The sequence below is a fragment of the Semicossyphus pulcher genome, unplaced genomic scaffold (genome assembly GCF_022749685.1).
Source record: "Semicossyphus pulcher isolate SPU_LCO1_2020_fin unplaced genomic scaffold, fSemPul1.0.p SCAF_14, whole genome shotgun sequence".
In the NCBI taxonomy this organism is placed as follows: domain Eukaryota; kingdom Metazoa; phylum Chordata; class Actinopteri; order Labriformes; family Labridae; genus Semicossyphus; species Semicossyphus pulcher.
In genome coordinates this window covers 30,940,963-30,965,629 of record NW_027211648.1, presented here as the reverse complement: position 1 = coordinate 30,965,629, position 24,667 = coordinate 30,940,963, and the positions used below count along the sequence as shown (strand labels likewise).

At 43.7% G+C, this 24,667-nt stretch overlaps 1 protein-coding gene across 1 annotated transcript in view; it reads left to right on the top strand.

Annotated features, from left to right (window-relative positions):
• Positions 1-24,667, top strand: part of LOC138590774 (uncharacterized) — a 45,565-nt gene that overhangs the window by 16,183 nt on the left and 4,715 nt on the right. Inside the window, exons 14-19 of the mRNA XM_069661131.1 lie at positions 13,857-13,967; positions 14,484-14,594; positions 21,845-21,920; positions 22,048-22,273; positions 22,504-24,295; positions 24,403-24,576. Coding sequence (XP_069517232.1) covers positions 13,857-13,967; positions 14,484-14,594; positions 21,845-21,920; positions 22,048-22,273; positions 22,504-24,295; positions 24,403-24,576 — 2,490 coding nt within the window. The remainder of the gene's footprint in view (positions 1-13,856; positions 13,968-14,483; positions 14,595-21,844; positions 21,921-22,047; positions 22,274-22,503; positions 24,296-24,402; positions 24,577-24,667) is intronic.

Sequence of the window (24,667 nt, the reverse complement as noted above, 5' to 3'; positions counted from 1 at the left end):
AAACACCTCCTCCTCCTCCTCCTCCTCCTCCTCCTCCTCCTCTGGTAGAGCAGCAGTGTATGTGGACTGTCCTGCTGGCACTCTGTCCTTCTACAGAGTCTCCTCTGACACACTGATCCACCTCCATACCTTCAGCACCTCCTTCACTGAACCTCTGTATCCTGGGTTCTGGTTCAGATCAGTCGGTTCCTCGTTGTCTCTGTAGGTGAGAGAAACTCTGCTGACTGAACATCACTGACTCTGTTCACTGACTCAAACTCTTTCATGAGTCTGATTTCATCACTTTGATTTGATTAAAAACTCAAAGATATTTACTTGTAAAAAAGAACTCATGATTTTGATTCGTTTGTGTTTCTGTTATATCTTGAACGATGTCGTCGTTTATTTGAATAAAATCTTGACCTTTGATCCTGAAGGAAATCATTTCATCTCGTCTGTCGTCACTTTGAACACGTGTGACGTTTGTCTTGTAACAGGTGACCCTTTGTGTGAGACCACATGGACACAAATGTTGGAACACTTTCATGAAGCTCACATTCACCACATGAACACAGCGGCCATTTTCTCCTGACGTTAAGTTCAGGGTGAGAAGCTCAGATACTGTTAGCATGTTGTGCTGCTGCGTTCAGGTGCTCATTTGTATAAAGGTAGTGAAGGTGACAGTCTTTGTCATTTCACTGCTTCATTGATCAGCAACTGAAAAGACAACAGACAGTGAAAATCCAAAGAAGCATCAGGACATATATCAGGGGTCCCCAAGCTTTTTTCGGTGGGGGCCACATCAAATCAAATCAAATTAAATTTTACCAGAGTTATCTCGAGACACTTTACAAAAAGAGCAGGTGTAGACCGACTCTTTGTTATGTTTTTTAAAGAGAGGCCCAACATGAATCACCATGAGTAGCACTTAGCAATATTCAGCACATTGGCAGAAACCTCGAGCAGAACCAGACTCATGTTGAACAGCCACCTGCCTCGACTGGATGGGCCTAAAATGGGATAGAAGGAGATGCAGGAGACAGGCAGAGAGAGCAACAACAACATATGTCCTTGTTACATGAACAACAACAGACACATACTGATGGTTACAATGCCAATAATAGTGGTAGAATAGGGTGAAGATTGGCTAAATAAATAAATAAATAAATTAGCGAGAGAAGCAGAGTAATGATAAAGGCTGAGGTAGTCGTAATTGTAACAGTTGAAGTCAACAGGTCTACCATTAGCATTAGCAGCAACAATAATGATACTATGGGGAAGGCTGATGTTAGTAGTTGTTGCAGTCGAGCAGGTCCACAGCAGCAGGTGAGAGAGAGAGATAGATAGAGAGAGAGAGAGAGAGAGAGAGAGAGAGAGAGAGAAGCTTGGTGTGTCAGATCCCCCCGGCAGTCTAAACCTATAGCACCATAACTCTGGACTGGTCCCAGCCTGAGCCAGGCCTAACTATAAGCTTTATCACAGAGGAAAGTTTTAACTCTTAAAAGAAGAGAGGGTGTCTGCCTCCCGGACCTTGACTGGTCGATTGTTCCAGAGGATGGGGGCCTGGTAATTGAAGGCTCTACCTCCAACACTACTCTTAGAGACTTTAGGTACCACAAGCAGGCCTGCATCCTGGGAGCGCAATGTTCTAGAGGGGTAATATGGCACTATGAGCTCTTTAAGATATGATGGTGCCTGACCATTAAGAGCTTTGTAAGTAAGAAGAAGGATTTTAAATTCTATTCTAGATTTTACAGGAAGCCAGTGCAGAGAGGCTAATACAGGAGAGATGTGATCTCTCTTCCTAGTTCTTGTCAGCACACGTGCTGCAGCATTTTGTACCAGCTGCAGAGTTTTTAGTGACTTATTAGGGCAGCCTGATAGTAACGAGTTACAATAATCCAACCTGGAAGTAACGAATGCATGGACGAGTTTTTCTGCATCGTGTTGAGACAAGATGTGTCTGATGTTTGTTGCGAAGGTGAAAGAAGGCTGTCCTTGATGTTTGTTTTATGTGGGAGATGAAGGACATATCCTGATCAAATAGAACTCCCAGATTCCTAACAGTAGTGCTGGATGCCAGGCTGATGCCATCTAGGGCAGCTATATCATTAGAGAAAGAATCTCTAAGGTGTTTTGGGCCGAGCACAATAACTTCAGTTTGTCTGAATTAAGTAGCAGAAAGTTTCTAGTCATCCAGATCTTTATGTCCTTAAGGCATGCTTCTAGTTTAGATAGCTGATTGGTTTCGTCTGGCTTCCTAGATAAGTATAATTGAGTATCATCTGCATAACAGTGAACATTAATGGAGTGTTTCCTCATGATATTACCCAGAGGAAGCATATATAAGGTAAAAAGAATCGGTCCGAGCACAGAACCTTGTTTTTGTCCTTAAAGAAGCTCATGAAATCATCACTGCTGAGGCCTATAGGAATACTTGGCTCAGTGGAGCTGTGACTCTCTGTCAGCCTGGCTACAGTGCTGAAAAGGTACCTGGGATTGTTTTTATGTTCTTCTATGAGGGAGGAGTAGTAGACACCTCGAGCATGCCGTAGGGCCTTCCTGTATTTATTAAGACTATTTTGCCAGAGTAAACGAGACTCTTCTGTTTTGGTGGATCGCCACATTCTTTCAAATTTACGCGACATTTGCTTCAAGTTACGGGTTTCTGAGTCATACCATGGAGCTAGCCTCTGTCGTTTGATAATCTTCTTCTTTAAGGGGGCAATCGAGTCTAGAGTACTTCTCAGCAAACCTGCAGGACTATCAACAAACTGATCAAGCTGAGAGGGACTAACATTAGCATAAGAGCTTTCTGTAGTAAACAGATGTGGTAAAGAATTGTTTCCTTAAATTTAGCTACAGTCCTATCAGACAAACATCTTGTGAGTACATGTTTGTTAACTGGAGAGTAGTCGGTTAATAGGACATCGAATGTTACTAAATAGTGATCTGATAAAAGAGGATTTTGTGGGAAGACAATTAAGTTTTCGGTTTCAAGGCCATAAGCTAGAACAAGGTGGAGGGTGTGGTTAAAGCGGTGAGTAGGCTGGTTTACACTTTGAGTGAAACCAATAGAGTCCAAAAGGGACATAAATGCCATGCTAAGACTATCATTATCAACATCTACATGAATATTGAAGTCCCCTACAATAATTATTTGATCTGAACTCAGGACTAAATCTGATAAAAACTCTGAGAATTCAGTTAGAAAATCAGAGTATGCGCCAGGAGGGCGGTATACTATCACAAATAAAACAGGCTGTAAAGTTTTACAGGCTGGGTGTGAAAAACTCAGAACAAGGCTTTCAAAAGAGCTGAAACTAAGTTTGGGTCGAGGGTTGATTAGAAGACTAGAACTGAAGATAGCTGCCTCTCCACCACCTCGACCAGTGTCTCGAGGAATATGAGTATTAAGATGACTGGGAGGAGTGGATTCATTTAAGCCGACATCTCAAGTTCTGTTGTAGAGTGGCTCTCTTTGATGTCACAGCTGAGCAGAACAAAAAGAGGCTGCAGTATCTCCATCCATCGGCTGCACATCCAGGTCTGTTTGGTGGTAAGTTTACAGCCTTCAACCTTTACAGATCACCATGTCTTTCTTTCTGTGTCTCCTCATTTAGACTGAAATATCCAACACCACCAGGCCAAAGTTTCTGCTGACAATATTTCAATACGGAGAGATTCGATTAAAAAAGGGATGCAAAGTGTTTTGAACGTATTTATTTGGAGGTTGATCCAAAGATATCACCGTATATATATGTGTGTCCATCTTTACATTTATAGTCATAGAAATACAAGAGAAAAGATGGAAGTTTGAAGACGCAGTTAAAAAGACATTGGGTCTCATTCATGAAACGTTAGTAAATGTGTGCGTAGATTTGCACATAAAAGCCTACGCTAGAAATAATTTTGGGTGAAGTGGAGTTAAGAACACACATTTGATTTTCATCTGTTAGCAGTGGTGTGACAGGGACAGGCAGAGCGAAGGCATGGAGGGAGGTGACAGATGCCGTTAATGTTGTCTCTGTAGTCCACAGAACCGTGTCCGAGGTGAAGCGTAAATGGTTTCACATGAAACTGGAGGAAACGCATAAGCACCCACAAAAAAAATACATCAGCCACAGGAGGAGGAGGCTCACAGTCACATCGCTGGCATAATTGGGGAGACCTCTCTGTCAGGAATGATACCTGACGGAGACAGCGACATGCCTCCACTGGAGTCAACATCAAACCCAGATGGTAAGGTGGTAAGTGTTGTATCATAATACATTAAACCATCACTGATAGCTTAGTGGTCAGTGTAGTTTAACCTAGGTCGTACAGTCTCACCAAACAAACAGAAGATTCATTTGTGGGGTTTTCTCTCCGGATTGAATGAAGTGGAAACGGGAAACCAGAAATGTTATATTGTGCGTAATGGATCAAATCTGAATCAGTGATGGCTGTCGAGTGTAGAGCTATTTAACATCTATTTTAACAAAGGATACGGATAACAAATAGCCCACAGCAGTTTTGTATGCATCGCCTAAAGCTCTGTTTCATACAGCTCCAAATAAGTCCGTCTGCAGCCAACGTAAATTAAACATTTTTCAAATCAGATTTATTAAAGGTTTCTTTCAGATGATCAAAGAGCCACACAAAAAAAAAAACCGTGTTGTCTCAAATAATTTTCTAAATGTGTTATATTTTAATCGTTTGTCATGTTTAGGCTATATCACGTGTTTCAAAGGCATCTGCGTATTGTGTACATAACAGAGCCCAATATAAATTAAAATTGTAATTTCCAATAGTGACCAGCATTATTTATGTGCATTCTTAAATTCACACAAGCACTACGCGTGGTCAGCAGCATGTGTAGATTTTGTTAGTAGCTACGAAAAGATCGGAGCTACTAAAATATTGATGAATGCGGAGATGCACGTAAATTTCCGTCTGCGAACAGTTTACACACAAATTCGTTCTGCTCACGTTTCATGAATGAGACCCAATAAAGGCTGATTTGGTTGGAGGTCGGGATGATGGATGTATCAAACACTTTCACACGTGACACCAGAGTTGGCTCGGACCAGACAGTAGCAGAGACAGACACAAGGGTTCAGTTTAAGTTGGTTTAAAACCGGCAAGGCAAAAAACAGGCGTACACAGATCAAAAGAACATCAGGTGGAGGTGGCAGGAGACGTGCTGGACAAAAAATGATGCAGCGAGGCACACACGAGAAAAAACAAGACAGGAAAAATGTTAGAACAAACTTCAGTGAGAATCACACTGGGAACCAATGCACGAGTAAATCAAGTAACACTGGTGAAGCGCTACCCAGCGGATTGTTGGTGGAGTGATGACCAGGCTTATACGGACAGGTTGACAAACAGGTGTGCCTCAACTGCAGCCCGAGAGAGCAGAAAGTAGGTCAGCCACGCCTCCTGCAGCAAACACGCTGAAACACAAAGGGGAGGGGAAAAGGAGGAGAACAAAAGAAGACATGACATGGAGTCCTGTGTGAGACTGAACGTACAGGTTGTTTTTAGTTATAGTTATTAAGGAAGAAGATATAGAAATAGATCTAGAACAACAATGTGGTTCACACGTGATAATCTTTGCTGTGTCTCTGCACGTGGGATATGAGTGGAAGCATTATTGATCGTACGTTACATTGGACCTGTGTTAAGCCTCTATTGGATCTATCAGCACAAATATAACATTTATAACAATGTTTTTATTTGTGTAAAAATACCTGAAAAGAACACTTCACTACACTTAACACTGCAAAGGTGTTCAGACCAAAGCAGGTGCAAACGTCAGCCTGACTTTGCATCTTTAATGTGTTCAAACAATCTACATTTTTTCAACTCCAGCGTGAAATTTGCTAGAACTTGGTTATCAGTATTTAGAAAAATGTTCAAACCAAACCCCATTCAAAAAACAGTCATTTTAAGTCGTGTTCTTGTCGTCTTGCAGACAGACCTGACACAGCATGAACTCAGCCTCTTTCCAAACCTGCCTCCTGATGTAGTTCTCTCAGCATCCTCTCAGCCTGTTTATTGTCATTAAATCTCAGTAACATCTGTTTGTTGTGGCTTCATAGCGCTGTAGTGAGACAGATCTCAGCCCACCTGTGACTTGCTACATACAGTGAAACTGCCGCTCAGCGGAGACAGATGGACAGGCGCTCCACAGCTGAGACAGATCGCCGGTAGTTGGTGTCCATTAGAGAAATCCTGGTACTGATCCGAGCTAACAGCTCATCACACTGGGCACTGGTCAGCCTCAAGGAGCTGGAGGCAGCTGGAGAGTTGGCTCCAGGAACCACTATCAGAAGAAAACTGAATCTATCAGGTAATTTATCCCAGCTCTAAATCTGTAGACAAAACACAGCTGAAAGACAATAAAACTTCACTGTAGGATGATTACAGAGTGACGGGTGAATTAGAGAGCAGACAGGAAGTAGAATTCAGAGGAGACAGCAGCAGCAGTTTGTCGGCCCTCCACCCGCCTGCCTTTAATTGCTGAGCGGCAGCGTTTGTGATGAGCTCTCCTGAGGACGACGCTGAGATTTCAGATGTTAATGTGAGATGATTGAGAGGTTCAACAAGCACAACTCTGCCTGGGGGTGTCTTCCTCCTCCTCCTGCCCCTCTCCGTCCTCAGCGGGGTAATTTGGAGCGGAGAGACGAGAGGATGTGCTGCTCATTACTGCAGCCGTGGACCCGTTGGCCCCCGTGGACACGATGGCCACAGCTCAGTAGTCTGAAAACACAGGAAGAGAGAAAAGATGAGATATGGACCGTCCGTCACTGAGGCCTAATGTCCAACCCCAGAGGCAGACAGCACAGAGAACGTGTCGCCGCAGATTTTGACTCCTAAACAACATTCAGCCCCCCGTGTTTGTGGGAAATTTGTGCTCTGAAAACTTCTGAGAGTTCAGAAAAACAAATGCTGAGAGCAGTTTCAGTTGTCAACAAGACAGATCGTACAGGGAGACACAAATCTGTGAGACGTCTGACAGAACAGCAATTTATTCTGAAAGTTAAAACTGCAAAATACTTAGAATAAACAGAGGTTTTATTTTCAGGGGGTCGGCCTGCAAAAACCAATAAAGGAAATAAACAGCATCACTTCTTTCAGTGAAACTCATCCACAGACGGAGGAGGTGGAGGTGCACGGACGAGTCAACAAAACAGACTTGAACACAGGAGACAGCTGTGTGCTTCCTGTTCCCAGCAACTAACAGTAATTCTTTTCACTGCTGACCCCAAACTTTCCTCACCAAATGATGTTTAAATATTACTGAACAGCTTTCCTTATAAAGTCATCGTTTCCTGGATGCCTATTCTGAAACATTATATTCATGTATCGGTGGCTGGGCTGGAGTGTCACAGGGTCCGGTCAGTTCTTTATTTGTCAGACTGAAGAAGATAAAAGAGCTCATCGTCTTCTCGGGGGAAAAGCACAACCCTGTCTCGCTGCACGGCGCCGCCACAAATCAGTCAGCGTATGACAAACACTGAATGAGCTAATGAGCAGGTATGGTGAGCACAGACGCAGATAGCTGCTAATCAGCGCTAACATATAAATAAAATAAGAAGTGTAACAACAGTGTTTGTGCACCAACAGCACAAACACGGCTCAGAGGTTACGTTCAGTGACTGAGTTACCTGAGGGGACACCTAGCAGACAGCTAGAAGCTCCCACCTGTCACTCAGAGAGGCCACGCCCCTAATGATGCATCACTTTAAGCCTTAATATAATGTAAACAGGTGAGTTGTATAAAGATTCTCCCCTGACGGCTTCCCAGCTGAATTTTTTAAGAAATTTTCAGCGCTCCTCTCTCCACGCCTTGCTACTGTATTTTCCGAGTCTCTCAGGCGAGGCTCACTCCCTCAGTCGATGAATGAGGCTCGTATAACTCTTATAGCTAAAAAGGGTGAGGACCCCACACACTGTGCCTCATACAGGCCAATCTCCCTGTTGAACACAGATGCGAAGGTCCTCGCTAAGGTGTTAGCACACAGGTTGGAGGAGGTTGCCCCCTTAATAATAGGCTTCTAATAAACTGGCTTCATAAAGAACTGACACTCCTTCTTTAATGTCCGACGCTTATTTAACATTCTATACTCAAGCCCTAGTAATGTCCCCGAATGTGTTGTGTCAGTAGATGCCGAGAAGGCGTTTGATCGCGTTGAGTGGAAATATTTATTTAAAGTTCTAGAAAATTTTGGTTTAGGTCCCCTTTTTATAGCTTCAATTAAATTATTGTATACTTCTCCCACTGCTAAAGTTCAAACAAACAGCACAATCTCTCAGCCCTTTGCACTAGGTCGCGGAACCTGTCAGGGTTGCCCACTAAGCCCGATTCTTTTTGATTTAGCGATTGAACCACTCGCAATTGCTCTTCGGAACAGCCGGGGTGTCTCTGGTATTTGGAGAGGGGGTACGGAGCATAGGGTATCTTTGTATGCAGACGATCTCCTACTTTATATTTCAGACCCAAATGCCCCTCTTCCAGCAGCTCTCTCCCTGCTTGAGCAATTTGGATCTATATCTGGATACAAGATCAATACACACAAGAGTGAACTGTTTCCAGTTAACAGAGAGGCGTCTGACTTAGACTACAGCAACATTCCATTTAAAGTTGAAAAGAGACAATTTACATATTTGGGAGTGGTTGCTACCCGGCAATTTAAGAACCTTCTGAAAGAAAACATTGTCACCCTGTTAAACCAGGTCAGAACATCATTATCACAGTGGTCCCCCCTCGCTTTATCGCTCGCTGGGCGAGTAGACTCCATAAAAATGAATATACTCCCCAAATTTACATATCTGTTTCAGTGTGTCCCAGTACTTGTTCCAAAATCGTTTTTTGTTTCACTGGATTCCGTTATCTCCTCATATATATGGCAGGGCAAGAGGCCTCGAATTAGCAAAGCCCTGCTCCAGAGACACAAAAGGGATGGAGGTATGGGGCTTCCTGATTTCCGTCACTACTACTGGGCTGCCAATATTCGTTGTATTGCCTTTTGGACTCGCTATTATCTCCATTCTGACGGTCCAGACTGGACATCTCTGGAGCTAAATTCATGCCAAGACATCTCCCTCCCTGCACTCCTTGGTGCGCCGCTCGACTGCCCCTTACCAAAATCACTGGATAATCCAGTAGTACGTCATACCCTCTGGATATGGACCCAATTTAGGAGATCCTTCGGATACAAACTTTTTTCTCTTTTAAGTCCGATTCCCTCCAACCACCTTTTCACTCCTTCGCGTTCTGATTCAACTTTTCAGACTTGGCATGAAAGGGGCATCAAATCGTTCGCAGGCATGTTTGAAGACGGCTGCTTTATTTCCTTTAATCAACTGACTGAGAAACACAATCTACCCAAAACGCACTTCTTTCGATATTTACAGGTCAGACAGTATGTTCGCTCGAACGTGTCTTGTTTCCCCTCAGTACCCATAGCTAACCCAATGGATACCTTTCTTTCCTTTGACCCACTGTCTAGAGGTGCGCTGTCCAAGTTACACAACATTATTTCGATGCTGATATGTTCACCACTGGACAGGATTAAGGTGGCCTGGGAACAGGATTTGGGACATATCTCTGATGACCAATGGGACTCCATTCTCTCAAAAATACACAAATCCTCAATCTGTGCTAGACATTGTTTACTTCAATTTAAGGTGGTCCACAGGGCTCACATGTCCAAGGCTAAATTGTCCAGAATCTACCCCGATATAACTCCAACCTGTGATAAATGCAATCAAAGTGATGCTACCCTGATTCATATGTACTGGCTATGCCCTAAATTGCAGAAATTCTGGCAGGATATTTTTCATACTTCTATAGTATTAAAGAAAAATCTAAGCCTTAGCCCTACCCTTGCCCTGTTTGGTGTTGCTGGTGGAGATAACCCCCACCTGACTTCTACAGAACACCGCATGGTTGCTTTTGCCTTTCTCTTGGCCAGACGTGCAATCCTGCTGAAATGGAAGGGTACTGCCCTGCCCACGCTTGGCCAGTGGCATCATGATGTAATGTCCTGTCTCAAAGTCAAGATGCTACGTTTCTCTATCAGTAGCTCGAAGAGAAAATTTTACGAGACATGGGAACCTTTTTTAACCTACTTTCATAACACTCAAACTAAATCATGAGATGAGCTTTAATCTGGCCCTTGACATAAAAAAGTAGAGTCTGACTCTGTGTGGTGCGCTGCGAACTCACTCTTAGATATCACGCCTTATTTTTCAGGACAGCTGGGGATGGGAGGGTGGGAAGGGCTCTTGCACTACACCAGGTGTTATTGTTAATACCAAAGACTTGTTTGTCTTACTCGCTATGTACATGAGGAATATTACTGCCTAACCCTGGTATTTTCTATGTTTTATTATAACTATTATTGTGTTTTGTATTTTGTATTTGTATATATGTGAAAACTCAATAAAAAATATTTGAAATATAAAAAAGTATTGATCTTACAGAGACCTGTAACACCTCTGACTTCAGCTTCTGTTGTTTTAAAGCTCTCTCATTAAATGTCTGTGTGTGGGCCTGCAGGGTTAATTAATGTGCCAAACACCGTCCTGCTAACACAAAGAGCTAAAGCTAACACAGACGCAGCTGCTGTGTCTGAGTCACATCAGTTAGACTATTAACTTCTAAATGACATAAACCTGATGCTCCTGTGAACCTCTGAACATGTCCTTCACTATAAAGCTGCTGGCTCCAGAGGTATTTGTTTCCCACAGTAAATCACCGTATCAATAGTTCCTTTAGATGATTAAAAACGTCTTGTATTTGTCTTCTCTGATGTGACCAGCAAAAGAGAAGTTACACAGCAGACCAGAAATCCATGGAGAGGCGGGCCTTCTCCATTCATTCCAGAAGGCCCGCCTCTCCATGACACAAACACTTTTATATCTCCTCATAAATGATGTGATAAAACTTTGTTCAGTGAAATAGAGGCTGTGACCTTTGATCTCTGTTGCTATGGAGATGAACAGACGGATTTCCTGTTCTGAGTTTTTACTTGGATGTCGTCCTGTTGAGACGCAGATCTGTTCTCCGTGTTGAAGCTTTGGTAAGTGACACTTTTCACTGTTTTAAAGACTCTCAGTCAGTTTAAGTGTAAACAGAGCTGTAAGCTAACAGTTAGCCACCCGGTGCGTTAGCTGCTCTGACTACAGTAGAAGTGCAGACAGCACAATGACTCTCTGTTAGCGTGCAGGCTATGCTAACCATGCTAACAGGACAGTTAGAGACAGCAGTGAGGGCCTGTCTCTGAGCTCAGTCTGAGCTGATGAAGAAATCAAACAGTGAGATGTTGACCTGCAGCTCTGACACATGAGAGGAGCTGAAACACGAGTGAAACTGAGGGAACGTCATCGATTATTATTAACGTGTCAAACATACACTGAACAAAAATATAAACGCAACACTTTTGTTTTTGCTCCCATTTTTCATGAGCTGAACTCGAAGATCGAAGACTTTTTCTATGAACACAAAAGGCCTATTTCTCTCTAAATCTGTGTTAGTGAGCACTTCTCCTTTATCGAGATAATCCATCCACCTCACAGGTGTGGCATATCAAGATGCTGATTAGACAGCATGATTATTGCACAGGTGTGCCTTAGGCTGGCCACAATAAAAGGCCACTCTAATATGTGCAGTTTTACTGTATTGGGGGGGTCAGAAAACCAGTCAGTATCTGGTGTGACCACCATTTGCCTCACGCAGTGCAACACATCTCCTTCACATAGAGTTGATCAGGTTGTTGATTGTGGCCTGTGGGATGTTGGTCCACTCCTCTTCAATGGCTGGATGTTGGCAGGAACTGGAACATGCTGTCGTACACGCCGATCCAGAGCATCCCAAACATGCTCAATGGGTGACATGTCCGGTGAGTATGCTGGCCATGCAAGAACTGGTGTGTTTTCAGCTTCCAGGTATTGTGTACAGATCCTTGCAACATGGGGCCGTGCATTATCATGCTGCAACATGAGGTGATGGTCGTGGATGAATGGCACAACAATGGGCAGCAGGATCTCATCACGGTATCTCTGTGCATTCAAAATGCCATCAATAAAATGCACCTGTGTTCGTTGTCCGTAACATACGCCTGCCCATACCATAACCCCACCGCCACCATGGGCCACTCGATTCACCACGCTGACATCAGCAAACCGCTCACCCACACAACACCATACACGCTGTCTGCCATCTTCCCTGTACAGTGAAACCCGGGATTCATCCGTGAAGAGAACACCTCTCCAAAGTGCCAGACGCCATCGAATGTGAGCATTTGCCCACTCAAGTCGGTTACGAGGACGAACTGCAGTCAGGTCGAGACCCCGATGAGGACGACGAGCATGCAGATGAGCTTCCCTGAGACGGTTTCTGACAGTTTGTGCAGAAATTCTTTGGTTATGCAAACTGATTGTTGCAGCAGCTGTCTGGGTGGCTGGTCTCAGACGATCTTAGAGGTGAAGATGCTGGATGTGGAGGTCCTGGGCTGGTGTGGTTACACGTGGTCTGCGGTTGTGAGGCTGGTTGGATGTACTGCCAAATTCTCTGAAACGCCTTTGGAGACGGCTTATGGTGGAGAAACATTCAGTTCATGGGCAACAGCTCTGGTGGACATTCCTGCAGTCAGCATGCCAATTGTATGCTCCCTCAAAACTTGTGACATCTGTGGCATCGTGCTGTGTGATAAAACTGCACATGTTAGAGTGGCCTTTTATTGTGGCCAGCCTAAGGCACACCTGTGCAATAATCATGCTGTCTAATCAGCATCTTGATATGCCACACCTGTGAGGTGGATTGATTATCTCGATAAAGCAGAAGTGCTCACTAACACAGATTTAGAGAGAAATAGGCCTTTTGTGTTCATAGAAAAAGTCTTCGATCTTTGAGTTCAGCTCATGAAAAATGGGAGCAAAAACAAAAGTGTTGCGTTTATATTTTTGTTCAGTGTACAAATCACGACAGAATCAGTGTGATGTTCAGGAAGTCTTCAATGTGCTGATTATTGTGGTTAATCAATGAACTGTCGGGTGTGTTTGAAGGTTTTATCACTTTATGAGGTCCAATGAGCTCAAAGTCCTGCAGTAAAGCTCCTTTGATCAGATCAAACTTTATTGATCTGCAGAGAACAACTTGAGATGTTTCAGCAGAACAAAGACAGAAACAAGTTCACACAGAAACCAGTTTAAATGAAGTGGTTAGAGGTGACATAAAAAACAACATGGCCGCCTGTCATCTGAAGTAACACATCTTTTATTTTGGATTAAATAAAGTGAGATTCACACAAAGGGACAGAGAAGAGTCACGATCAGCTGCTTAGTACTGCTGACGCTGAGCTGCAGCCGCTCTGACGTCTCCTGGTTGGTTGTAACGGGGCCCCTGATGGGGGCGGGGTCCTCCTCCAGGTGTCTGAAGGTACATCTGATGTTTGCAGACTGACAGTGAGGTGATGATGAGGTGACGGCAGCCTCACATCAGGTGGCCTGATGAAGGTGAATCATCTCTATCTTCTCTGTTTCCTCCACAGCTGAAGCTCAAAGTCTCTGTGACTGGATGTGACTGCAGCAGCTGAACTCTGTCAGTGTTGTTGTAGTGACACAGCTCTGCCAGCAGGGGGCGCTCTGCTATGGATCAGTGTGAGGACACAGAGGAGGGAGCCCCTCCCTCTAAAAGCTCTCTGTGTGGGGAACATGAAGCTCTGAGGTGAGATGAGGATCTCTAACTGTCCATGACTCTCCTCCATGTCACAGCTCAGCACTCACATCACTGCACCATCATCACTCACACTCACTGTCACACCTGCTGCTGAACAGGTGAACAACAGCTCACTGTAACTAATGATGTTGTTTGTTTGTAACAGGAAGCGAAAGAAGATACCAGACGCTCCTGGACCCAGCTGTGTGTCCATGAAGAGTGACCGGTCTAAGGGTCATCTTATTGAATTTAAAGTTGGACATCCTGCTGATGGAAGGTAAGAATTATAAAATAAATATTAATGTAAAATATTATTTTAGGTTATTTTATGACCATGTTGTCTTTATTTGTAGAACAGCTTTAGAGAGACAGGAAATAAGAGAGAGTGAGGATGACATGCAGCAAAGGGCTGAGGTGCAGTTGAACCCTGGGCCGCTGCAGTGAGGACTGTAGCCTCTGCACATGGAGCACACACTCCAGCACCTGAGCTAAACCACCGCCCTGCTCACACTCCTCTGAATTCTTGCTCCAGAGTTTCTTTAGTTTTAAACTTTCCCTAAAGTCTCAGATATGGTAACCAGTTTGTTTTTAACTGTCTTTTGCACGTTAAGAAAGATCTTCTCTTTAGTTTGAAAGTGTGATCGTTTGTCCAAACAGCAGAACTTTGAGTTATTCAGACGAGTTAAAGGAGGAGTTTGAGTTTATCCAGCTTCAGCTCTCTGACGGTCACACCAGCTGCTGAACAGGTGAACAACAGCTCACTATAACTCATAATGTTTTTTGTTTGTAACAGGAAGCGAAAGAAGAGACCAGACTCTCCTGGACCCAGCTGTGTGTCCATGAAGAGTGATTGTTCTAAGGGTGGTCTTATTAACTTTAAAGTTGGACATCCTGCTGATGGAAGGTAAGAATAAAAAATACATTCATTATTTTCTGTCTCTGCTGAGAAAAGACTCGTGTCCTGGTCCAGAGCTTCATAGTGTGTTGTATGACTCATCAGTGTATTGTTTCAGAGGTGACATCACAGGGTTCACCTGTATAACAGTCACCTGTCAACAAATCCAGTGATGAGGCTCAACATGATGAAACCATGTCAGTGTGTTTGAAAGCTCACATCCTGTAATCAGAGCAGCAGCTGACTTTAAACATGGAACTTAATGAGGATGGGTCTGTGACGGTCTCATTACATCACCACTGTTTCCTTGATCAGCGCTGATCAAAACAACGTCACAACAGAATCAGTGACAACAGGAGAAAAGAAAACAGACATCTGAAACACGGTTAAACAATCGAAACATTAAGATGGGGAAGAACAGTATTTTAGTTTCTGACATGATAAATGTTACGCCTACAAATATAAACACACACACACACACACACACACACACACACACACACACACACACACACTCACACACACACACACACACACCAGTGGCGGCTGGTGATAAAAAAATTTGGGGGGGGCGCAATTTACCTGCTGCTGAATTCACAAATGTATATGAAGCAGCACTTCTGTGTAATCGTAGTGTAAAATTATAGAATAACACAAACCTTTGGTGAAATGTCTTTACTTATGTTTCATCAGCAATGGATGCTATGGGTCTATAGTCCATGCATTTTTCCTCTCCCATGCCGATAGCCTAATGAATTTCATGCGTGGTTATCATTGTATGCATAAGGAAACTAAACTCATTAAATGAGCCACTGTGGAGAACCAATTTTGGTATAAACGCCAATCTGAAATTGTGAGTGAGACATGAGCATATTTTAAAAAATGAAGGCCTACTGAAGGCTAACACACCCCTGGCCAACCCCCTGAACCTGCTGAAAAAAGACCAAGACTGCTGAAAAAAGACCAAGACCCTAGGCCTATAAATACTACTTCAGCCTATTTGATCACTTTGTTAAAATTTAAATGTACCTGTCTTCATTAGGGACCTTCAAAAAAGGCTATAGCCAGGCAAAGGCCACCATAAGCTACAGTCCAACATATCAAGGAAAAGATTAAATATTTTTTCCTGTACCTGATTAATTGCACACAGAAAAGGGTCTAGTGTAGGTCCAGATTTATTCTTTTAAGTTTGCATGAAAAACCCAGCAAGATTATATAGGTAGACTGTACATCATCTAACCTATATTTGTAGTATTAATAACAGGCTGTATAAAAAGATGGACATGACAGCTCCCTAAAAGTGAAGCCAAACCCTCTCTATCGCCCCCTGCTGACTGGCTGCAGTATAGGTCATAAAGCACAGATCCATGTTAACAGGTGGGACATGGGTCAGACAATCAAAATACAAGTCAAATACATTTTTCTCAAACATGGTTTCTGTCATTATAGTTAGTTCTTATGCTGCTATGATCTGTTCAGGATTAGCAGAATAGAGGAGGAACGATGAGAGGAAATGTAACTAAAACAATGACTACAGCCATTGAAGTTTCCATATCTGTGAATGTCTGCTTCAGACCAACACAAAGAAGCTGTTCTGCTGTTAAATATGCTAACATGTGTGACCGTGAGGCCAAAACCGTTCTATTTTGGCCTCAATTTCACACAATGAGAGAAACGGGAGACGCGTCATCTATTTATACAGTCATTGAGTAATAATAATAATAACAACATATAGGCTATAAATGGCATTTTTATCAAGCCAAAACTTGAACTTGAACAAAACTACTATCTAGTGCCATCTCTGCTTAACAGAAACCTTACATTAGTGTTAGTAAACAAGACATAATATACAAACTAACTAATATATAACCAACATTGCCATAGCATTCCTCACAGTCCGATGGTATAAAACCCAAAAATCAGCCAGATACATCGGTCTAGTCCTCTGTCATAGCTAAGCAAAAAAACAAAACATTAAAATGACTCTATAAACAACACACTGTAATGTTGCCGAAACACTGGCCTCTATTTGAACATAAATTTTGCCCTCCTTTCCTGCTGGCCTGCAAATCTGTCAATGACTTTCTGGTTAAAGTCAGTCATCTCAGTCACCAGACTCTTCTCCATTGACAGCATGGCCAGAGCATTCAGCCTCTCCTGGGTCATGGTGTTTCTGAGAAAAGTTTTAATTCTTTTCAATGTTGAAAAGCACCTCTCAGCTTCCGCCGTGGTCATGGGTGTGGTGATGAGGATCTTCAGGAGAGCGACAGTTTCTGAGAAGACTTCTTCAAGATTATTCTCCTTGAACAGCTGGAACAAGTCCACAGCACCACAACAGGCCTTGAACTCTTCTGTGCTGTAGATAAGACTCAGCTCGGTCTTCAGCTTGCTTCCATTGAGCATTGGGTAAGCCTTCAAGGTGTCTCTCAGTGCATCTTCAGGAAATGCCATCTTGTACTGTTCAAACCTGTCCCCCTGCAGCAAGGTGGCACTGACGAGGTGGTTTGTGAAAGAGAAGCGCTCCCTGCTGTGTCCCAGGATGGTATCACAGACCTACAGAAAGAAAAAGAAAAAAAATTATGTAGAGATAAAAAAACAAAAACACATTAATAATATTTTTTTATCAAAAAGATTATTGTGTACATATTTTGTGAAAGCACCAATAGTCATCCCTACAATATTGTCACAATATGAATATCGAGGTATTTGGTCAAAAATACTGTGATAGTTGATTATGTCCATATCGCCCAGCCCTAATGCAAATATATGTAGCAGGGACTACTAGAATCATCCTATTGGTGACTGTGAGCAGCTAAGTGTTAAACCCTTTGTTCACATTGCCTTTACTTAAAACATACAATCACATTTACTCATAAATAACAGGTTAGTTTCATCAAGACTATATCCATTTCTAATTGTTAGGCTTCCAGCTCTAAGTGTATACTAGTTTAACTACTTACAGTTACATCTCAAGGTTTTTTCACAATGCACATATTTCATCTACACAAAGCAGGTAAAAAGTGGACCACAGAGATTCAAATAAAAACACTACGCTTCGGTGTAACATGGACTGTGACTGATTTCTACAGCATCACCTCACCTCTGCTGCGATCCTCTGGTGGTCCTCTGGACTGAGTGCCCGACGCCTCTTTGGTGGATGAGGGTCACTGCTTTGCTCAACCATGGAATGGAGAGAATTTCTGCCAAAGACAAAGACAATTTATTATAATAAAAGAGAGAGTGATGATAACACAAGAGAGAAAGCAAATAATAACAATAATAATAATGATAATAATAATAATAATAACAGAAGTACAGGTACCTGATCTTTTGTATGTCCTGTTGGAACTGCTGGATGCACCCCTTGATATGGACTGAATCAATGTCCCTCTTCTGGAGCTTGGCATAGAGAAGGTCTACATGTGGCATGATGTGATGAAAAAGCTGCAGGAAGAACCTGAACTCTGGATTTTCCAGTTGCATAATGAAGGCTCCTGCTTCTCTGATGGTGTTGGGGTCAAAGCCACTTGAGTCTCGTATGCTTTCAAAACAGCGTATGAGGTCCTCTCTGTGCTCAGACACTGTATTGATGGCGCGGCTGTGGAAGTTCCATCTGATGCTGCTGGATGTTGGCAGTCTATGGGCCACTACTTTGTCAAGAACAGCTATCCGCTTGGGTGATCTGGCAAAAAAGGTGGCAAATCCACCAAGGTCAGAAAAAAAATGTGTCACTTTGGATATGTGGGAGGTGGCCTGTTGCATTATCAGGTTGAGCTGATGTGCATAGCAATGAATGTAGTGAGCATTTGGGTAGACATCTTGAATGTTCCTCTGAACACCTGCAGTGGCACCCCTCATCACGCTGGCTCCATCATATGCCTGGCAAATGAGCTTACCCTTCTGAGCCTCAGGAAGGATGGCAGCAAGGCGTTCTTTTAGTGCTGTAGAGATGGACACAGCTGTAGCTGACTGCAGAGGAATGAACTCAAAAAATCTTTCCTGCACGTTGTTTTTGCCATCGATGTAGCGCAGCACAAGCACAAGTTGGGACTGTGTGGCAATATCCATCGTCTCATCTGCCTGGATTGATAAAAAATCACTGCTCTGGGCTTCTTTGATGATTTCTTCCCTCACAACGGACAGCATGCAGTCCAGTAGCTCATTCTGCACCGTTTTTGAAGTTCCCTTAAATACAGTGGTGTTCTCAAGGTGCTCTTTCAACAGTATATCAAGGGAAGCAACAAAATCCACCAAACCACGGAATATCCCGGGGTTAACGGAGCTCTCACTCTCATCATGGCCACGCAACGCCAACTCAAAGGCTCCACAAAATTTCACACAGTCTATTATTCTGGACAGGATGTGTCGATTTTTTGTCACCTCTTCGTTGTGCCTTTTAATGCCGATCCTGTAGCCTTCGTCGGGTTGTTCAGCGATGCTAAGCCTGCCCAAAAAGCTGAGCCTCATGCTGTTGTCTATATGGCTGTGGCTACTTTCGTGCCGTTTGCAGTTTTCAGACAAGTGTTTAAGGTCTCGTACCCCTGTCGTTGTCCACAACACTTCGGTGCCAACACTTTGAAAAAGCAAACAGGGAAAGCAATAAAAGGCATTGCTTTCACAACATCCAGCTAGCCAACTCCGCTTTTCATAACAAGAACGGGAGAAGCCCCGGGTGTAAGCTCGTCCTCGATCACTTGCCTGCTCCTGAATTTGTAAATCCGGTCGGTCCGGTCCAAGCGCCTTTATCCTCTTTTTCTCTTCCAACGAACGTCTTGAGAAAGGGTGTTTTTGTAGAGAAATAACCGAATTTTCTTTGCTTTCGTTTACGGTTCCACTCGAAGATGCCATTTCTAAGTACGCTACCAAGCTAGCAAAAGAGCGGGGTAGCGGGGAAGTGACGGTGACTTTAGACGTTGACGTAGCCGAACTTGACAGACAGTGTCGACATCCAATCACATTATATCACAAAACACAAAAACAATATCAATTCGCTGAAAATAAAAGTAGGAGTGTCCGGGGCGCAGAGAGCTGCGTCCCGTGTGAAATCTGAAGCAACCAATTAGAGAGTAGCCTCAGGTCAGCTGCTTGCCAAAAGTTGAAGGACTTACATACGCTCTCATATGGCCGGCGTCCCTCTCATATAAAGTACATGTATTCACACAGAAATTAACTAAATTCAATTTTCTATTTAAAACGAAATATTAAGGATTGCTGACAGTTGCTGACTGCTGACAGACTACTTGTATCCCCCATTTTCTCTGGCCTCCAGGTTGACAGAACCTGCTCTGCTTACCTTGTTATCATCCTTCCCGACATCTAGAGAGGCTAAGTCTGTTGGTTAACCTCCTATACTGTATGTCCACCTGGAGTCGAGTGCATCAGCTGGGTGTAAAGAAATTGGTCTTTTTTCCTACGACCAACTTCTTGGATCAAATTCACACCAAGTGCACCGAGTCTAACTGACACCAGTCATAGCTGCGCCCAGTCATATGATGCATGTCCACGTGAACTCGAAAAGCAGTGAATGTTTCTAAGCAACACATGTCTCCACTCGGTAACTTCTACCATCAAACTATTGACAGAAAATATGGAAAACACAAAACTAAAGAAAAGAAAAGAACACTACGCCCTACTGACATAAAATCTGAGCTCTTTCTGTCCCACACATGCTGCAGCTGAAGGGACATCAACAGGACTTGCCTTTCAAATCAAAACCTATTGATGAGCTCACTGTCCGATCAAGGCTGACTCTGTCGTTTTAATGCTCTTTCATTAATCATCCTATAAACAAGACGTGCAACCACGGTGTTTTTCTTTCAACTTATGTGACGTTACCTTTACCGTTTGTTTTACCTGGACTTCCTAAATTTACGTCTGCTGCATCCGAGGAGTGAAAGAAAAGAAAGAAAGAAAATCACAGGTGAAGCACAAACAGGGCTTCTAGTCTAACTGGTGCACAGGGCGTAATTTAAAGTCCATCGTAACCTTCTGCTCAAAGTTGGACGTAACCTTACACCCAGGCATACACCCAGCTGGTGCACTCGGCTCCTGAAGGCCTCTGCCCTGCCCCCAGGCAGTCCGACTGAGGACTCCCGCTCTATCCTTGTCCATCCGCCTGGCTGTTCATTACTAGGATCCTCAGCTTTATTTCTCAGCTCTAAGACCACTTGGCCCTGAGTCCCTCCATCAGATCCTTTCCAACTTACCTTACTGGTCTCTGACAAGCCTGCTGGGATATCTGGATCCATCCCTTGAGCGGTGGGTTTCTGTACTCCCAACCCGGACAGTTCTTGGTTGCCTCCATTCTGTCCCTCTGCATCACTGGCAAATCATGTCGTGGCAGTTTTGTAATACAACCAATGGTGAATGAAATCAGTGGTTTGTTCTCGCGCCATCTTTCCGTCTTTCAAACCTGGACACCCACTTCTATTGACCAAGCACTCTGGATCAGACCTCATAGCTCCTACATCTGATCCGTCACCATCTTCATCTTTAATCAGCCTCCAATGTGATGTCCATCTCTGCCTCCGACACAGCTCTAACATCTTCTGTCATTAGACCCCCCTTCTGTTGTGGAAGTCCTCAGTCTGTTCTGCTTAGGGTACAATCAGCTCAGACATGATCTTCAAGGATTCAGGTGGTGGCAATTTTCTGATGACGAGACCCATAAAGTTCTTAGGGAAACAAAGTTGTCTTTTGATGTCATTTAATTGAAGAATATTAAAAGATGAGTAAAAGCAAATAACAACTCGAGCTGGGCCAGATCAGTACTACACAGAACGCAGCTGTCTGACTGACTGACACAGACTTAAGGTTCACGGTGTATTTTATACATTACAGATAGAATTCCTTCTCACTGAGACAAAGCTACATGTCATTGTTATGACTTCAGCTGAGGCGCCTGACTATCTAGAGTTTACCCTTGGCCTTGGAGGTCTCAGCCCCAGACAAGACTACCAACTATCTCTCGAGGACAGAAGGAGCAACAGTAATTCATGCACAAGACCCTGGAGAGGAGTAGACAAATATATCCTTAAAATTAACCTTAGCTGATTATACCATGATTATTGATTCTAGAGTAATAAAGAAATTAAACACATGATCAAACAGGTTAACATAAAAATTTCCTTCACAGTAATGTTGGTGTAATGGTGCTTTTAGACAACCTACATATATGCCCTGTCATTATGTTGTCATGTAAGAACACCTTCAGTCAGCTGTGTCATTAATGGTCCTTAAACTTGATGTTTTCTCCACAGAGTTCAGCAGAGCTCAGAGGTTCCCAGTGATCAGTCAGCCCAGCAGCATCAAACAGACCTGGACTCCACATTCATGGTGTGTACAACACACTGTTTACTATGAACTACATTAACTACAGGTGAAATGCTAAACCATCGACTGATGGATCACATGTTGTGTTCTACCAGTTTATATTCATGTTCAGTGTCTGATTCTGTTCCAGCTGCTGGAGGAGAACATCGTCACATTTGTGAAGAACGAGCTGAAGAGAGTCCAGAGGGTTCTGAGTTCAGATTACCCAGCATGCTTAGAGAGTCAGAGGGAGGATGAGGAGGTGCTGGATGGTGAGGATGAGGAGCAGAGGAGGAGCAGAGATGCTTTTCTGAAGATCACTCTGCACTTCCTGAGGAGAATAAATCAGGAGGAGCTGGCTGACCGTCTGCAGAGCAGTAAGAGGATTTGATCAGATTTAACATGATGGAAAGAAGAAGTGAAAGTTTACATTTCTAAACTTTGAAGTAAATATGATGCACACATCTATATCAGATCAGATCCTGTTTGTCATCCACTAATGAGCTTAATAAAACTGATGGGGGGAGGAAAAACTCTAAAGCCACTTAAATGTTGAGATTTTCTGCAGGACCCACTCTTTGATATCATTTGTTTCTTGTTTCTTCAGGAACTGTTGCTGCAGTGTGCCGACATAAACTCAAGTCTAACCTGAAGCTGAAGTTCCAGTGTGTGTTTGAGGGGATCGCTAAAGCAGGAAACCCAACCCTTCTGAATCAGATCTACACAGAGCTCTACATCACAGAGGGAGGGACTGGAGAGGTCAATGATGAACATGAGGTCAGACAGATCGAATCAGCATCCAGGAAACCAGACAGACCAGAAACAACCATCAGACAAGAAGACATCTTTAAAGCCTCACCTGGAAGAGATGGACCAATCAGAACAGTGATGACAAAGGGAGTGGCTGGCATTGGGAAAACAGTCTTAACACAGAAGTTCACTCTGGACTGGGCTGAAGACAAAGCCAACCAGGACATACAGTTCATGTTTCCCTTCACCTTCAGAGAGCTGAATGTGCTGAAAGAGAAGAAGTTCAGCTTGGTGGAACTTGTTCATCACTTCTTCACTGAAACCAAAGAAGCAGGAATCTGCAGGTTTGAAGAGTTCCCGGTTGTGTTCATCTTTGACGGTCTGGATGAGTGTCGACTTCCTCTGGACTTCCACAACAATGAGATCCTGACTGATGTCACAGAGTCCACCTCAGTGGATATGCTGCTGACAAACCTCATCAGGGGGAAACTGCTTCCCTCTGCTCGCCTCTGGATAACCACACGACCTGCAGCAGCCAATCAGATCCCTCCTGAGTGTGTTGACATGGTGACAGAGGTCAGAGGGTTCACTGACCCTCAGAAGGAGGAGTACTTCAGGAAGAGATTCAGAGATGAGGAGCAGGCCAACAGAATCATCTCCCACATCAAGACATCCCGAAGCCTCCACATCATGTGCCACTTCCCAGTCTTCTGCTGGATCACTGCTACAGTTCTGGAGGATGTGCTGAAGACCAGAGAGGGAGGAGAGCTGCCCAAGACCCTGACTGAGATGTACATCCACTTCCTGGTGGTTCAGTCCAAACTGAAGAATGTGAAGTATGATGGAGGAGCTGAGACGGATCTACACTGGAGTCCAGAGAGCAGGAAGATGATCGAGTCTCTGGGAAAACTGGCTTTTGAGCAGCTGCAGAAAGGAAACCTGATCTTCTATGAATCAGACCTGACAGAGTGTGGCATCGATATCAGAGCAGCCTCAGTGTACTCAGGAGTGTTCACACAGGTCTTTAAAGAGGAGAGAGGACTGTACCAGGACAAGGTGTTCTGCTTCGTCCATCTGAGTGTTCAGGAGTTTCTGGCTGCTCTACATGTCCATCTGATGTTCATCAACTCTCGTGTCAATCTGATGTCAGAAGAACAAACAACATCCTTGAGGTCCAAAGTATTAGAAACAACACGTTTCTATCAGAGTGCTGTGGACCAGGCCTTAAAGAGTCCGAATGGACACCTGGACTTGTTCCTCCGTTTCCTCCTCGGTCTTTCACAAGACACCAATCAGATTCTCCTAAGAGGTCTGCTGACACAGACAGGAAGTAGCTCACAGACCAAAATGAAAACAATCAAGTACATCAAGACAAAGATCAGTGAGAATCTGTCTGCAGAGAAAAGCATCAATCTGTTCCACTGTCTGAATGAACTGAATGATCGCTCTCTAGTGGAGCAGATCCAACAGTCCCTGAGATCAGGACGTCTCTCCACAGATGAACTGTCTCCTGCTCAGTGGTCAGCTCTGGTCTTCATCTTACTGTCATCAGAAAAAGATCTGGACGTGTTTGACCTGAAGAAGTACTCTGCTTCAGAGGAGGCTCTTCTGAGGCTGCTGCCAGTGGTCAAAGCCTCCAACAAAGTTCTGTACGTGCACACATCACTGTTCATTTTAAATGTAGTTTTACCTTATTCAGAAAAAACAAATATTGTTTGTGATTGTTTCCTTTTATGTGCTGTTGATTCCTCTTTAGACTGAGTGGCTGTAATCTGTCAGAGAGAAGCTGTGAAGCTCTGTCCTCAGTTCTCAGCTCCCAGTCCTCTAGTCTTAGAGAGCTGGACCTGAGCAACAACAGCCTGCAGGATTCAGGAGTGAAGCTGCTGTCTGCTGGACTACAGAGTCCGCACTGCCAACTGGAAACTCTCAGGTAAGGATTTAACTAGTTTACAAGATTTCTCACTATGCTTTCATTGACTTTTTATATTTCATCTGTATTTGGCTGACTTGAGATTCTTGGC